The 15,176-nt window shown below is 46.7% G+C and overlaps 1 protein-coding gene across 1 annotated transcript; it reads left to right on the top strand.

Moving 5' to 3' along the window:
• The first annotated feature begins 100 nt into the window (after positions 1 to 100).
• LOC135263885 (ras-like protein family member 10B) lies at positions 101 to 14,812 on the top strand. Its single transcript, XM_064352345.1, has 4 exons — positions 101 to 612; positions 3,506 to 3,895; positions 8,493 to 8,617; positions 12,709 to 14,812. The coding sequence occupies exons 2-4, from the start codon at positions 3,605 to 3,607 to the stop codon at positions 12,977 to 12,979; spliced, it is 687 nt and encodes a 228-aa protein (XP_064208415.1). The 5' UTR covers positions 101 to 612; positions 3,506 to 3,604; the 3' UTR covers positions 12,980 to 14,812.
• The last annotated feature ends 364 nt before the right edge of the window (positions 14,813 to 15,176 follow it).

A 15,176-nucleotide genomic window follows, 5' to 3' on the forward strand; every position in this document is an offset into this window, starting at 1 on the left:
ATGTGTATCGCCATTATTATATAAAACATTAATATTATTTTTAATTTAGGTTTAAATTCTATTAAATTGTGTGTTTGCAGCTTACTGCTCTCTCCTTTGCGACTGATGCATTTGTAAAACAGGTTTGGGAATTGGTAGGCTACCACGGTAGTCAACGGTGACGGCAAGAAGTTAATTTGTAAAGGCAACACGATTGCATTTGACGATAAACTGCCTTATTTGAGCTGTGCGGCTACGTGTGCTGTCACATCTCATCCACACTCTGAGCCTTTTCGGATGCTGTGAAGGTTGCCGAATTGTCATTTCACGCAGACGAGGCTCCTGGCGTAGCCAATGTTTTTCCATTCTTTCTTACGCGGAGGCATTGATTTTCGTCTTGTGCAAGCTGACGGGCGTTTTGACCCTGTGATGTGTCGGTGTTCTCTCGCGGAAAAGAGGGGGATGTTTTCACAGTGTACCTCGCTCTTGCCACCTGAGCCACTTATCTGCGGGCGCGAGGCGAACGAATTGAACTCAAGCAGAGCTTCCTCTGGTCAATAACGCAGGTGGATCTGCGGAGCACTGGAATCCACAACGCACACTGATCTGAGCGTCTGACCTGCGCTTTACAAGGTAAGACGACGAGCCTTTAAACTACGGAATATTAGTGCACAGTTATTTACGTTTACAGGCTACAACTAAACACAAGTACTGTGTTGAGTCATCACAGTCGTACCTCGTGTGTCGCTGTAGATTGATGAATATGCAAAAATGCTTTCATCAGTAAATACATTCTGTGAAGAATATTTACCCTGTTTATAAATATCTGATTTATACTGCGGGCAAAACGCTATTCATATCAAAGTTTTTGTGAGCACTGTAACACCAGAGGTTTTAAGGAAGCTATATTGCTAACCTGTCCTAAAATGACAGTGCTTATATAAAGACCGTTAACCAAGTTATAAAACTAGGAGCAGATGCCTTCAGTGGAAATACACAGTTCGACAGGTGTGAAATGTTTGCTTAAAAGAATCTGTAAAGATGGGACCAATGCATTCTGATGGCTGAAATCTAAAAAGTATTTGACATAAATACCTTTTGGATATATTTCTCTATTTTAACTACCTTAAAATGGTGCATTTTACAACGACAACTGACAGGGATGTGGTGCTGCTTCTAAAAAAAAAAGAAAAAGAAAAAATAAAGAAAGCATGGTAGTTTAAGCTCCTTCCTCTATAAATATAGCTATTTGTTCCAGTTAAGCCTGCGTGACCCCATTAAAGCAAAAGGTGCGACTACATACAAATGTCTGCTAAAGAAACCCTAAGCATTCTCAATGCGTCCGCGAGTATATTTCCTTGAGCTGTTAATTTTCATGGTTTGCAATTTTTCAGATTTAAGGTGTAGGACTGGAACATTTCCATTATTGAACAAATTATTCCATTTACATAAACCAAGCCTCTGCATGCCTAAATAAATTAACGGGGGTGTATTGTTGACAATACTAAAAATAAACAGCTACAGTAGAGTGATAAAGCAATAAAAATTCAAATATCATGACCTGTTCTGTCTCCTCAGAGAAATATGCGCTTGTTTTATTGAGGGCCCTGCTAATTCTGTTTTAATGGGGCATCAGCAGTTTTTCTGTTAATGATGAAAAATGTGAAGAGAATTAGCAAACCCCGAAGGGGCCAAGGGTCACTCTCCGTGAAGGGCTTTCTAGTAAGCACATTATAAGCGAAAGGATTTCACGGCTTTTCCCATCCAGTTCTATAGCTCAAAGTGATTTGAAATTTTCACCATTTTACGCTTGCTGCATCAAAAAAAAAAAAAAAAAAAAAGATAAGAAAAAAAATATCTCTGTCTGTCCTTGAGAGATAGCCAGGAACAGAAGACACGGTGTCCATGGTTTCAGAGCTCTGTGATGTAAGAGAGCATGCCATGCCAGGCCTTGCATGCCAGAGTGCGGACCTGCAGACAAGCCCAGCGCGTCTCCCGTGCGAAAGGGGATCCAGTTCGGCGTGTAGTTCACCTGAAAATGAATGCAGTTGAGTGGCGGTCCGGAAAGTAAATGCAATTACCCACAATTCCTCTGATTTCAGCCCCCAGCATGCGTGATGCTGACCCTCAGATAGTGTTCATTCTGGTAGATACCTGCAGAAAACAGAACTGAAAGCATTCAAATTCCAAATATATTGCAGTCAGAAAAAAAGAGTTTTTTTTACAAAGGTTTTTTTCCTACCCCATTTTGGAACCAATATCGGACCTCACAAACCTGCAAATGGAGTCCTGGAGCTGATGTGCATTAATTCCTCCATTGTGCTTCTCTGATGACTATGCCCCTTGACTATCTCCATCACTACTGGCCACCTGGTGCTACAGGAGAGGTGGCACCAATCAGAGGAGATCTGTTGGACTATACCTGCACAGTAAAATGTCTACTGTTAACTCCACTCTTAACAGAGTATATATGGTTCCACTCTGGACCAGAGCGAGCCCATGTGGACTCTGTAACAGTTGATTTAACACTGAACATTGTGCTGTGTGGTGGGCAGTGGAAGCCTGGAATGCCATTGAGTAGAGCTAATGCAATTATGACCTGAGAAACTCTGTTTAACCTAAACTTACCTGGTGGATAAGTTTAAGTTAAACTTACCTTACCTTACTAACTGAATCAATCAAGACAACCAAAAACCAATCCCATTACATCGCCTTATTAATCTAGACCTGTCTGTTTCACTTAATCTCTAATGGGATTAATTTTTAATGAGCTCATTTTCTTTTAATTAAATAAAGCGATTTCATTATTATTTTACAAAGTTTACTCTGATGCAATATGGAGATTCAGATCCAGTTCAATTTTAGTTGTAGTGCGCAGAGACACTATCACAAAGATGCTTTATGGAGGTAACAGATAGCAAAATAGGGCAAAAATCAAGCCTGAAATTCCAAAAGGCAAGCAACCAAAAGGTAAATAGAACTCTCCAGTGGGAGGAACTTTCAAGAGGAACTGCTGGTCTAATAGTTAAAATAGAATGAATGGAAAATCATAAGTTGTCCTTGATTACCCTGTTTAAAACAGGGGGTAGGCAAGCATGATCGTAAGTGTTTATGGAACCTCTGCTGCTTAACTACTGAATTAGCCTAGTCATATGCAAGATTAGGCATTTTCTCTAAGCTTTATTTATTGCTAACCTCATGAATTACAGCTGATAACTGGATTTGTATCCGTATATGACACTTCACCATGGCCTAATGTACTGTATGAGTGAACTGCCATTGATGTATGCAGCTAATTAGCTAATTGAGCCAGGGTAGTTGGTGGCGATAAGAACCTGCATTCCAGTCCTACAGGTAAACATTTTGCCCACCCCAGTAATATACTGTGCATCACTGTTGGAATAATTCTGGGTGACATTTACCTGTATGGCAGCACCTGACATTAACTTGAGCGACTCCTGTGCCTGGCGTGGTGCTCTGTGTGATGTAACCACCGACAACGCCTTGTCTCTCCCCAAATTTCCAGAAACCCGGGGGGTGTTGGCCTATGAATGGGACCGCACCGTGCCCGCTGCCGCCGCCTCTGCCCCTGCTGCGACTATGAGGCTCCCGGGCGCCATCTTGAATGCACTGGCCCGTGGCTTGCGAGAACAGGGAGGGCGGGGCGGGGGGCAGAGGGCGGGGCGGGGGCGGCGGGGGCGCGTCGCCGCCCTTCCGGATCGCGGTGCTCGGGGCGCAGGGCGTGGGGAAGACCGCCATCGTGCGCCGCTTCCTCTGCGATGACTACCGCGAGGCGCCCTCGCCCGGCCGCGCCCGCCGCGTCTACCTGTCGGCCGCCGTCCTCAACGGGCACGTGCACGACCTCCAGATCACCGACTACCCCGCCATCCCCGCCTTCCCCGGGAGCAGCCTGCAGGTCAGCCGCCCGCCGGTCGCTCTGTGAAGTTTCTTACTTTTTTGGATTAAGTTGTTGTAAATTTGGCCTGGAAACTACAGTGGTTCGCAGGTCTGAAGCTTAAGAACAGCGACAACAACTCAAGTAGGGTGTTGCCCACTGATTCAAATGCTCAAATATGTCACAGAACCATGTACACACCTGGTCTTAGGAAAGTATGGAACTTATCTTGTGTTTCTAAAGATTGCTTTTGGTGTTCAGGCCTTTCACTGGAAGCATTGTTTACTGGAGACAGCACTGTTCTAGATGGTTGGGGGGGAGCTGTTGGTGTGGGTGTTGTTGTGCAGAAAAGATTATCCTTGATATCCATGATAATCTGATCAGTTGTGCTGAGATGTTCCAACAGTAACTAGTGTGGAAACAGTGACTACTGCAAAGATTTTTATATGCCTTCTGGTTTTGGTGTATCGCACGATTCCTTTACTTAACAAAGACCCAGTTAAATGATAAATGGCATCATTTCTGTCACATTATTTGTCTTGTTTATTCTCCTGAATATCTACTGAAACAATTTATGTGCTTAGACATACAGCAGCAATCTTCCATCCGGGACTTAAACCTTCACGATGCCGGTTGATATTATCCGCTGGTTCTATAGACCGTTGACATGATTACTGTACCAGTGCTCGTGTGATGATCAAAATATCAAGTTGAAGAAATAGTGTATTTCAGTCGTATTGATTCTGCCAGAATTCCAGCCTTTACCCTGAGGGCTGATTGTACAGGAGAGAAAGGTGAAGCTTATTCCCCCAAGCATATTGACCCCAGATAGAATTCAGAATTGCATGTAATATAATAACGGAGGAGTGAGGCTTCAGTGGGTGTAGCTGCAGAGCTGTCAATCACAGTTTTTTTTTTTTTTTAAACTAATCACCATATTTTGCCCTCCACAGAAAAACAATATGAATGTTTCATATCAGAAAGCTGCTGGTAAAATGTAGCTCTCTCCATTAGTGTGTTTATCAGAGCCTGTTTCTCTCTCATGACTAGTAAAACACTTCTGAGGCGAGGAGTACAGTTTGGAAAGGGGGGTCTCTGAACCAACGCTTTTAGCAAACTGTCTGAGGGAGTTGATACGGGGCTCCCTAACGCTACGCCATCGGCACGCCGCGATCTTTCATCGTGCCCTCGGACCGCGCCCCGACCGACTCATCAAGAGAACTTTCCGGGCCGAGAATCAGAAATGAGAGGCTGACTCAGCACGAGCGTGACCTGGTGAAAAATGACTGTGCTGTTTTCTCTCAGCTCCCCCGAGCGCTCAGGTAGAGCTCAGAAATCGCAACACGAGCGATCTGACATTTTGTTTTGTTTTTCCCACGGTGCGTTTAAAAAAAAAAAAAATTTTTTTAAACAAGCGATTGTTTTACTGTAAAACTTGTTGTAGCCTTGTTCAGTTGGCTCTCTGGAATGATCCTTGTGGGAGCTGTCAGATTTCAACTCGGAAACTTACAGCTGTAGTACAAGTTCATCACACAACCATGGAATCAAGCAGAAGCAAACTTTCTAATGTATCAGGACAGCTTTGTGCTCTCGTTAATAATTGATAATAATGTTGTTGCAGCAGCAGTGGAGAAAAAGCTGCTTAGCTTTACAAAGTTACAAAGAAGGCCTAAGTGTTCAGCAGTGATGGGCAGAGGACAGGCTTTGTCTGACAGTGCCAAATCTAAAAAATCTACTAAAAGGATAACGTCAAAAATGTGTCCAAGTGAATCTGAAAAAAAGCTTCACTTCTTACACTTGCTCTCTCTCTCTCTCGGGGATTACATTTGCATCCTCAAGAGTCGTACTGAATTTTGATTCCAGATCTTGCATTGCCCTGTAAGGGTCTTGGCCAGTTGCTGTGACTTGGTCACGGTCACGACTGGGTCCCAAACTGTGAGCGTTTACCTGCACCCAGAAGCAGCGCTCCAGTATTTGAGCACTGGATTCTCTTCATTTCCTGGGTTGCGTTTGCTTCCTCTCGATCACTGTCGGAGCGGAGTGCCCTCGCGAAACAGATTCACTCTTTAGTTTCGGGTTTCTGCGACCTTAAAGGCCGACAGACTCTGCTGGTTTTTTGTCTTCACCTTAAAACCAGCTGAAGTCCCCTAAATAAAAACAGACAAGGTGAGGTAACGGCGTAATCAGCTGCTGTAACTGATCAATGATGTGCTGAGCTACAGAAAAAACCACAGCAGACCCTGCCGGGGATGCTGATGCCTGCTTTCTGAGGTTTATGGCCCTGTACAGTTAGAAGGACGTGAACATCCTGAAGAAGCACTTTTTTCTTCCACAAGTGCTTTAATTTGGACAGAGAAACAAAGGCAGTAGCTTTCTTAGACGGACTGTAAATACGCCGTGAGATTTTCATGCTCCAGTTTCTTATTTATATTTTGTTGTCAGAACGCAAACAAATGACCGTCTACTCAATAAAGCACGTTCTTACGACCAGGGATGGAGCAATCTAGAAAAGTGCTGCTGCAGGATTTATGTGCATTCTTTCTGTTCTGTGAGGTGTAAATCATGCCTATTTGTTTAGCTGATTTTTAGCATACGCTCTTCAATAAAAAGTCATGCAACACAAAAAGTACAAACTACCCCATCCCTTCAACTTTCTTTGTCCTGGCTGATTGCCCAACTGCAGCACAATAGAATGTTCTGTTATTCACATTTATTACAATACGATTTGATGTAAAAAAAAATCAAGGATTTGATTATAAAAAAAAACATTTTGTTATTTAGTTTTCTTTTTGAAATACCCCAGAGGTTACATTTTGTGGGATTGCCTCCAGTCTAATTATGTTTTCAATAGGGGTCTCCTCATCTCTTTGTTTTGTGCAGGATCTTGTTTTTCAATCAGTTATTTTTTTTAATTTTATTTATTTATTTATTTATTTTTTGCTCTTGCTAATTCCAGTTTCATAATTCCGCTAATTGAAACTCCAGTGTCCAGACCTTCGTGCCTTCGCTGCAATGACGTGTTCCCCCATAAAATGGACCTGGTGAAACATGGCCAAACATGCAAGCGCCAACTTGCAAACAATCATTTGCGCAGTGGGGTACAAATCAAAACAGGATTGAGCTGACGGGCAGAATGGATGGGCCGTAAGCACGTTTGTATCGGGTTTATTGCATGCAAATGGGCGACGCATCGTGGTGTCAGGTGACCTAACTCAATTCCACGACATGAGCCCTGCTCAAGTGAGCTGCCCGTGCTGATCCATAGTTCCTCTTTCCGGCCTCCTTGCTTCTTGTCCTTGTAACTCATTCTAACTCTTTGCGCCATTTATTTTGACATCTCCTTCATTCTTTTCACTTCTTTCTCATGTGCCGTCTACGTGTTGCATGTGTTTAGCTAGCATTAATATTATGAATAATAATAATAATAATAATAGTAATAGTGCATTAATGGTCAGTCATTAATGAATCTGTTTTAGTTGCACTATTAGCTGTTATGAGTTTTGTGTGTGGTATTTTTGTCTCCCCCACCCACATACGTTGTGCTGTGTATAATAATAATTCTGTGACTCCTCCAAGAACAGTACGTACTGTACATGTACAAGTCCTGTACCCACATGTTGTAGTAGTATGTTTCTGTGGTGTCTCGGTGTGTGTTCCTACGTACTTCTTGTGTTATGCGTGTGACGTGTGCGTTTGCGCATAAGATAAACCTCTTCCAATGTTTTCTCGCTACTGCATTTGCTTCTTACCGTCAGCTTACGGCCAGTAGCCGGGGTCTCAATTTACTCTCCGGTATCCCTGCAAAAGCCCTCTCATCTTCTCGCTCTGAGCAGATGGTATAACCGTAGTTCCCCTCCCACACACACTCAATGGGGAAGTGCCTCTCCGGGTAAGAGAAGCACCACAAAAAATGGGGCCTCGTCTGGTTTTTTTTTTTTTTGAAAGCATCAGCTCTGCTAGACCAAAATGTAAACTATCAATTATTCATTGCATAATTAAGAATGGGTTATGTTTACTGCGAGGAGCTTCCTCTTCCTTTCCGCATGCTTGCTCATATTAATTATCGGCAAAATGAATAATCCTCTTCCTCAGGTCAGTGTGGCCGTGCACTGCACGCCACTCAGTTAGCAGCTTTAAGACAGAGTAGGCCCGTTATCCCAGGAGAATTCTGTGCTGCCGTGTGCAAATTCGCTTGCCACCAACAGGTAGATTTACATTCCACATTATCAGAAAACGCTCATATAAAATGTATGGTTGCTCTGCATATTGCCGTCATAACTGCTGGTGCATGAATATGTAAATGAGATGGGTTTTTTATTTTTTATTTTGAGGTGAGCATTGATATTTTTAGCCAGCCAAGTGCAGCCAATTTAAATCTACTAGCGGAGTGCCAACTTTCTGTACATTTGCAATGTCTATATTTATCACACCCTCAACTAACCGCCCCCTCCCCATCCCATCACCTCCCTGTCCCCTCATCCCCCCCTTCCCATCCCTGCCCCATCCCTCCCCCCTCCCTGTCCCCATCCCCGCCCTGCCACCCCCCCCCCCGTCGCTCCACCCTCGCCCCTGCGCCCCCCCCGCCCCGCGCCCCCCCGTTGTGTGCTTCCGGCCCCAGGAATGGACCGACTCCTGTTGCCGAGGCATCCGCAGCGCCCACGTCTACATCCTGGTCTACGACATCTGCTGCTTCGACAGCTTCGAATACGTCAAGACCATGCGCCAGCAGATCCTAGAGACCAGGTACGCGTCCGGCATCCCTAATGCGCCGCCTCCGCCAGCCGGCTCTTTGAACTCCACGGCGGCGGCGGCGGCGGCGGCAGTCGGTGAACAGAGCCACGGCCCTAATTAGCAGCTCCCGAAATACAAGGGGATTTAGGCTGCCGGGACAACATCGGCACGCCGCTCAGCGGCCCCCGACGCATGTGCCGGTTGTTTATCAGATTGTGTGTTATCGTCACTTTTTTTGGGGGGGTGGGGGGGTGGAGGGGGGTGTGTAGGAGGAGCAGGGTGCTTGTATCTTCAGACTGTTAATTACCCATTAAATTTTTTTTTTAAAACCCTCACCTCGACAGTAGCTGCATTTGTGTGATAATATCTGAGGGACAATTTCATACTTGATCGCTGTCTTTTGAAATGGTTTTTTAATCATCTACGGTTTTAAGTTACAAGGATTGATTTTCCTATATCCGAGCTTGAGTAAAATCTGCAAAAGACTATCTCTCTTAATTATTTGAAGTGAAATACCTGATGGTCTAAGACAGGGCTGCCTAACCCTGTTTCTGGAGATCTGCCATCCTGTAGGTTTTCACTCCAACCATGATTAGGCACATCTGATTCTACTAAATAGCAGCTTAATGAGATCTCTAGCTGTTGGGTGGGGTTTGCTTTGGTAGGGTAGATCTCCTGAAACAAGACTGGGCAGTCACTGGTAATGGCTTAAGAGGCCATAAGCCCTATGCAAATCGAATGCCTGTAACACTGCATCTCCTTGCGTTTTCAAACACACAAACCCAGACTCAGGGCGGTCTGTACGGGCTCCCTTAAACCCCAGCTTAGCCGTGCGAAAGGAACATCCCTCTTTAGGGTGGAAAGAATAGTCTGCAGATGGTACCCAAGTCCACCGGGGGGCCTGGCTGGAGACGCTGCAGGTGACGAAATGATAGCTCAATCTCACGAGCGTGTGAGCTAATAAAGGGGAGAGTGGGGGGGGGGCTGGGATCCTGCCAATGTGTTATCTCAGTGCGAGTCAATATCTGGCAGGAGGTGCGGGGGGTGGGGAGTGTGGTGGGGGGGGGGGGTGTCTGTCTGTCAGGCCCTCGCGGGGAGATTGATTTCCGAGCCGAAGTGCGTCAGACGCCCGAGTGCCGCTGCGTCACCGTGGGAAACGGCGGGGCGGGGTGTCGCGCTCTGCGGCCGAGCCGCGCGCGTTTAGCGACCCCGCGCACGGTCACCGGGGCCGGCTCCTCCGGTGTCACGTCACGCCGCTTCAATTCTCGCTCTAATGCGAAACGTCCGATTACGAAAACTGTCTCGGTGTTTCTGGGGAAAATTCCGGTAAGTGTTCAGTAATAAGCCCTCAGGCAGACGTCTGTAACGGGAGTGCCCAGCAGTGACTGTCAGTGGCCCTTAATAAGGTACAAATGCACCAAAACCAAACAGGTATGTTGTCCACTGTCTGAGATATTTTCACGTGTAGTGGAGGGAGGGTAATGCTCCATTGCCTTGGCAGTTGCGGATGTGCCTGTAGACAGCAGAGAGTGCTGACGGCCATTTGCTGTGTCAGAGGAGCATGGCTTTGACAGGGCAGGGAGCAGAGCGCACGCGCGCTTGATGTTCTGATTCAGGGTTGCTTGTGTAGCGCTGAGCGACGCGCTGCTCTTCAGCCGTTGCTATGACAGTTTGGATCCGGTCGGTTTGTTTATAAGTTAGCGGACACTTCCGCGGTCGAACCTCGCTGGGCGGTCGCGCGATAACTCCTGGCCCCCCGGGGTCCCCGGGGCCCCAGGGCCGCGTGATGGCACTTGGGCTCTCGGCGTCACAGGGCCTGCGACTGCAGGATCTCCGGGTGGCCCTGTCACAGGAAGTGATGGATGGGGCCGAGGCTCGTCTCATCACCGCCCGGACCGCTCCTGTCACTTTCTGCTCAGTCATTTTCGTTTGGTTTGGATGCTGGAGCTGTGAAACAGTCAGGGAATTCAGTGCCCAATTTGTGCTCTGTGTGTGTGTGCGCGTGTGTGTGAGTGTGTGTGTTTGCGTGTGACAGAGAGCGTGTGTGCGTGTGAGTGTGTGTGTTTTTGTGTGAGAGAGAGAGCGTGTGTGTGTGTGTGAGAGAGAGAGTGTCTTTGTGTGTGTGGAGAGAGAGTGTGTGTATGTGTTTGTGTGTGTGTGTGTGTGTGTGTGTGTGTGGAGAGAGAGAGTGTGTGTGTGTGTGAGAGAGGTGTGGTGGGTGTGTGTGTTTTGTGTGAGAGAGACTGTGTGTGTGTGTGAGAGAGAGAGTGTCTTTGTGTGTGTGGAGAGAGAGTGTGTGTTGTGTGTTGTTGTGTGAAGTGTGTTGTGTGTGTGTGTGTGTGAGAGAGAGAGGTGTGTGTGTGTGCTAAAGAGGTGTGTGAGGAGTGTGGTCGTGTGTGTGTGTGTGAGAGAGAGAGTGTGTTTGTGTATGTGAGAGAGAGAGTGTGTGTGTTTGTGTGTGTATGTGTTCCACCACTGTGAGCAGTGGGCTCGCACTTCTTTTTTAAAATTCTGGTGATTAACTTGGAAGGATTAGATCTGCACCGGTATAAAAACTGGAGTGTTAAGACCTTTATGGCCACCATTCACTTAACAGCATAGACTGCCTGATGTGCTGGTTCCACCTTTGTGAGCAGTAAAAAAATCTGGTATAATACATTTCCTGCTGATTTACTAGACATGATTTGATATACTAATGTGTCAATAATACAGTTCAGTTAACAACATAGTTTGACCACATGATTTGCCAGGTTAATAGGTTAATACCCTATGTATCCTGATACGGTGGTAAGTCACTGTTTCAGTGTTTGCACAAACTCATTGATCATGTTTATTTTTCTGCACCAGTGGTATAGGCTAATAACGTGCAGTGAGATACTGCATATCTCAGAACTACCTTTGGACTTTAGCTGATGTCTTCTGTATGGGAGCACCTGCCATCTTCCCCCAGAGAACACAGAGACGGTATTCATGGTATTAATGGGGGCTGAGCAGACGTTTGGCTGGTGCGCATTGGTGGATTTGCTGCAGAGGGATTGTGGTTGTGCCCAATGAGGTGCCAGCCTGTCGCCGTGGTTCCCGACAATAGGAATCTGTGGGGTGAATAATAAAGGCCCAAAATGAACCAGAACCGCACAAGGGGCTGGCGTCGCTCCCTCAGCTGAACCAAAGTATCAGAAGAGCGGAATATCACCATTTTTGAGTGTCTCCTTAATGGCCTGCTATTGTGTGGCTTACACATCTGAATCAGCCACATGGGAGAGGGAGAAAAAATCCTCAGAATGTGGTACAATTTTTGGTGTTTTAAAACTTTTTAAAAAATTTCCTGTATATTGGTATATATTCCATGGAATTAAAAAAAGTTATGTAAATGCCTGTAATGTAATGCAATTTAAAAGGGACCATATTTTTGTATTTATTCTAGACTAAAAATACACCTAGACTGAAATACACGTGGTTATGCTGGCTACTTGGGTTGTTAATTATTTTTGTCCCACCTGAAGCAATAGTTGTGTAATTATCTTAGGCGTGTGGGTCTTTTGCTATGAATGTGTATGTTTTTTTGAACCACTATCAATATTTTTCACTCCTAGGCTAATATCTGATTAAGTCTGCATGACATCGTATAATTGTGATCTATTAACAGTACATGATTCCACTTTGCTTACATTTACTCACTTAACTGCTGAAGGGGTTGACACCTTAGCTCTTTTCAGTTCCGTAATGAATAGTAGGTATGAGCGTGCTGCTGTTCTTCAATTAATATGATAGGTGCAGTCCTGACATTGCCTTGTGTCTGTGTGTCTGTGTCTGGGTGTGCGTGTGTGTGTGTGTGCATGTCTGTGTGTGTGTGTGTGTGTGTGTGTGTGTGCGTGCATGTGTGTTCGTGTGTGTGTGTGTGTGTGTGTGCGTGTGTGTCTGTGTGTGTATGTGCCTGTGGGTGTGCATGATGTGTGTGTGTGTGTTTGTGTGTGTGTTGTGTGTGTGTGTGTGTGTGTGTGTGTGTGTGTGTGTGTGTGTGTGCTTGTAGTGTGTGTGTGTGTTTGTGTGTGTATATGTGTGTGTGTGTGCGTGTGTGTGTCTGCCTGTGTGTGTTTCGGCAGGGTGCTGGGCACGGCGGAGACGCCCATCCTGATCGTGGGGAACAAGCGGGACCTGCAGCGCGGGCGGGTCATCCCGCGGCACAACGTGTCGGACCTGGTGCGCAAGAGCTGGAAGTGCGGCTACGTGGAGTGCTCGGCCCAGTTCAACTGGCACATCCTGCTGCTGTTCAGCGAGGCGCTGCGCAGCGTGGGCTGCACCCGCTGCAAGCACGTCCACGCCACCATCCGCTTCCAGCGCGCCCTGCGGCGGGAGCGCTGCGCCGTCATGTGACCCCGCCCTCCTGTGGTGGGGGGGGGGGAACGCTGCATGGTCATGTGACTCCGCCCTACTGAGGAGGGGGCGGGAACGCTGTGCGGTCATGTGACTCCGCCCTCCTGTGGGGGGGGCGGGAACGCTGTGCGGTCATGTGACTCCGCCTTCCTGAGGGGGCGGGAACGCTGCATGGTCATGTGACTCCGCCCTCCTGTGGGGGGGGCGGGAATGCTGTGCGGTCATGTGACTCCGCCTTCCTGAGGGGGCGGGAACGCTGCACCCTCATGTGACTCCGCCCTCCTGTGGGGGGGTGGGGGGGTGGGTGGGTGACTCTTCTTCCCCAACTAACATTTGGGCATCTGTTGAGCCCTCGCTGCACTGCTACTTCCTGCCCCCCCCCCCCCTCCCAAAAAAAAATACACCTTCTCGTGACTGCTGAACTCTGCCCTCTCCCTCTGCTGCCAAAGTCTGAGCCTGGTTCAGCGCTGGGCATAAGGTGCCAGGCTAGTCCTGCTGCCCTGGGTTCCCACCAAAACCAAAATCCTGAGCTTTGCGATTCTGAGATTCGGAATGCACATTTGAGCAATTGCTAATCTAGACCAGAAGCCAAACGAATGAACAAACAAGACAAAAGGAAACAAAACAAAACAGAACAGTCTGGTGTCTGACGTGGGATCGAATTAAGTCAGATGGAGTTGCAAAGCTACCGTTAAACAACAAGGATTCGGTTTACTCCGCTGGCCAGGAAGCGTGTCGTCGGCTCGGATCAAAGCCGACGTCCCCGAGCTCCTGGGACAAGCCGATGGTGTTTTCTGCGTTTCGGCTAAGCGCAGACACCCCCCTGGCCTGCGGGGAGGCAACAGTCGCAGGAAGGCTAAGAGCCTTGGTTGTTCAGCACAACGGAGAACGGTGAAGTGCCAAAGAATATGGGTCTTCTGTAGCTTGTGCCAGTAACTCTGTCGTTCACTTGTCCCTCCGTGACATGATTCTGTTAAGGTAGACAGTTCTCCTGTTAAGAGTTTCGATATGAGGGGGGGACCCCGTAGAATTAGCCGATGTTTAAGAGTGTCCATGTCCTGCTTGATATTTAACAGATGTGTGGAGCCCCATGTGGAGTTACACTGCCCTGCACTTCTGACACCCTGACACATCAGAGACAGAGGGATGCAGGAGGGCATCAATGCAATACCTTCAGCCAAGTCCAGTGTCGAGTCTCCCATGCTGTCTGACACAGATGGCACACTTTCTCTTTTAGGGTGGTTTCTGTTTAATTGTTTTTCCTGGAAAGAGCGCTGCTCAGGCTTAATTTACACATCTTAGCACATGTTTATTTTTTGTTGAAGCCTATTTCCTTTCGAATGGTTTTATTTCTTAGTGTTATTTTATACTTACACTAGCCTTCCTTTAAGATATTGTACGTTTGTATAGAGACCTGCCTGCTGTTCTGTGAAGGATAACTGCATGCTCCAATAGATTCTTTGACCTCCACCTGCCCCCCCTCCCCCCCCCCCCCCCCCTTATGTTTCACCTCACTGGAGAAAAGGAGACTTCATCATTCACTCGGTTCCCTCCCCTCCCCCCCCCCCCCCGGGATATTGAGAGAGGCTGGGGTGGAGTGGAGAAAACCAGGAGCAAATTGTCACGTCTGTGGTGGAGCGGTCCACTGATGGCCCCGTGCGTCCCGTTTTCCCAGGCCGGGTTTCTCTTTGCCTTCCGGAACATTCTGTGTGAGACCGCTGTAACGGATGGCACGTTATATTCAAAACGGCTGAAATCGGGAAAATACCGTTCAGAGCTTCCTGGGGTGTATCACACTGACCTGGTTTATCAATAAAAAAAATGTCACTTTCAGTTTTTTTATTGAGTTTATTCAACTTATTTTGAATTTTAGCTAATATAGGTCCATGTTAAATCTCATTGCAGTCCAGCCCAGCAACTTGTTTTAACTTTGAAAAATGCAATTACGGCATTACGTATTCATTTCCAGTTTGGCAGTCTGTGGAATTAATGCACAACAAAAAGGTAATGAAACATGTAACATTTAATTATAAAATATTTGATGCTAGCGACAAATTGCTTTGCAGTAAGATTGAATTTTAGCCAGTAGTTTAATTTAACATAATAATGAGATGCCTACTTCCTCCTTTTTTTCTAAGAAGCATCTGTTGCTGTTTGACCCACAGGGTGATATATAACTGGGTGATATAACTTCACC

The sequence above is a fragment of the Anguilla rostrata genome, chromosome 9, assembly GCF_018555375.3.
Source record: "Anguilla rostrata isolate EN2019 chromosome 9, ASM1855537v3, whole genome shotgun sequence".
Taxonomy (NCBI): Eukaryota; Metazoa; Chordata; class Actinopteri; order Anguilliformes; family Anguillidae; genus Anguilla; species Anguilla rostrata.

What these genes read in the sequence shown, in the direction of transcription:
- LOC135263885 (XM_064352345.1), top strand. Translation starts at nt 3,605, where the DNA reads ATGCACTGGCCCGTGGCTTGCGAGAACAGGGAGGGCGGGGCGGGGGGC. An exon ending in TCCCCGGGAGCAGCCTGCAG is followed by an intron (nt 3,896 to 8,492) that starts GTCAGCCGCCCG and finishes TTCCGGCCCCAG; the next exon opens with GAATGGACCGACTCCTGTTG. An exon ending in CAGCAGATCCTAGAGACCAG is followed by an intron (nt 8,618 to 12,708) that starts GTACGCGTCCGG and finishes GTGTTTCGGCAG; the next exon opens with GGTGCTGGGCACGGCGGAGA.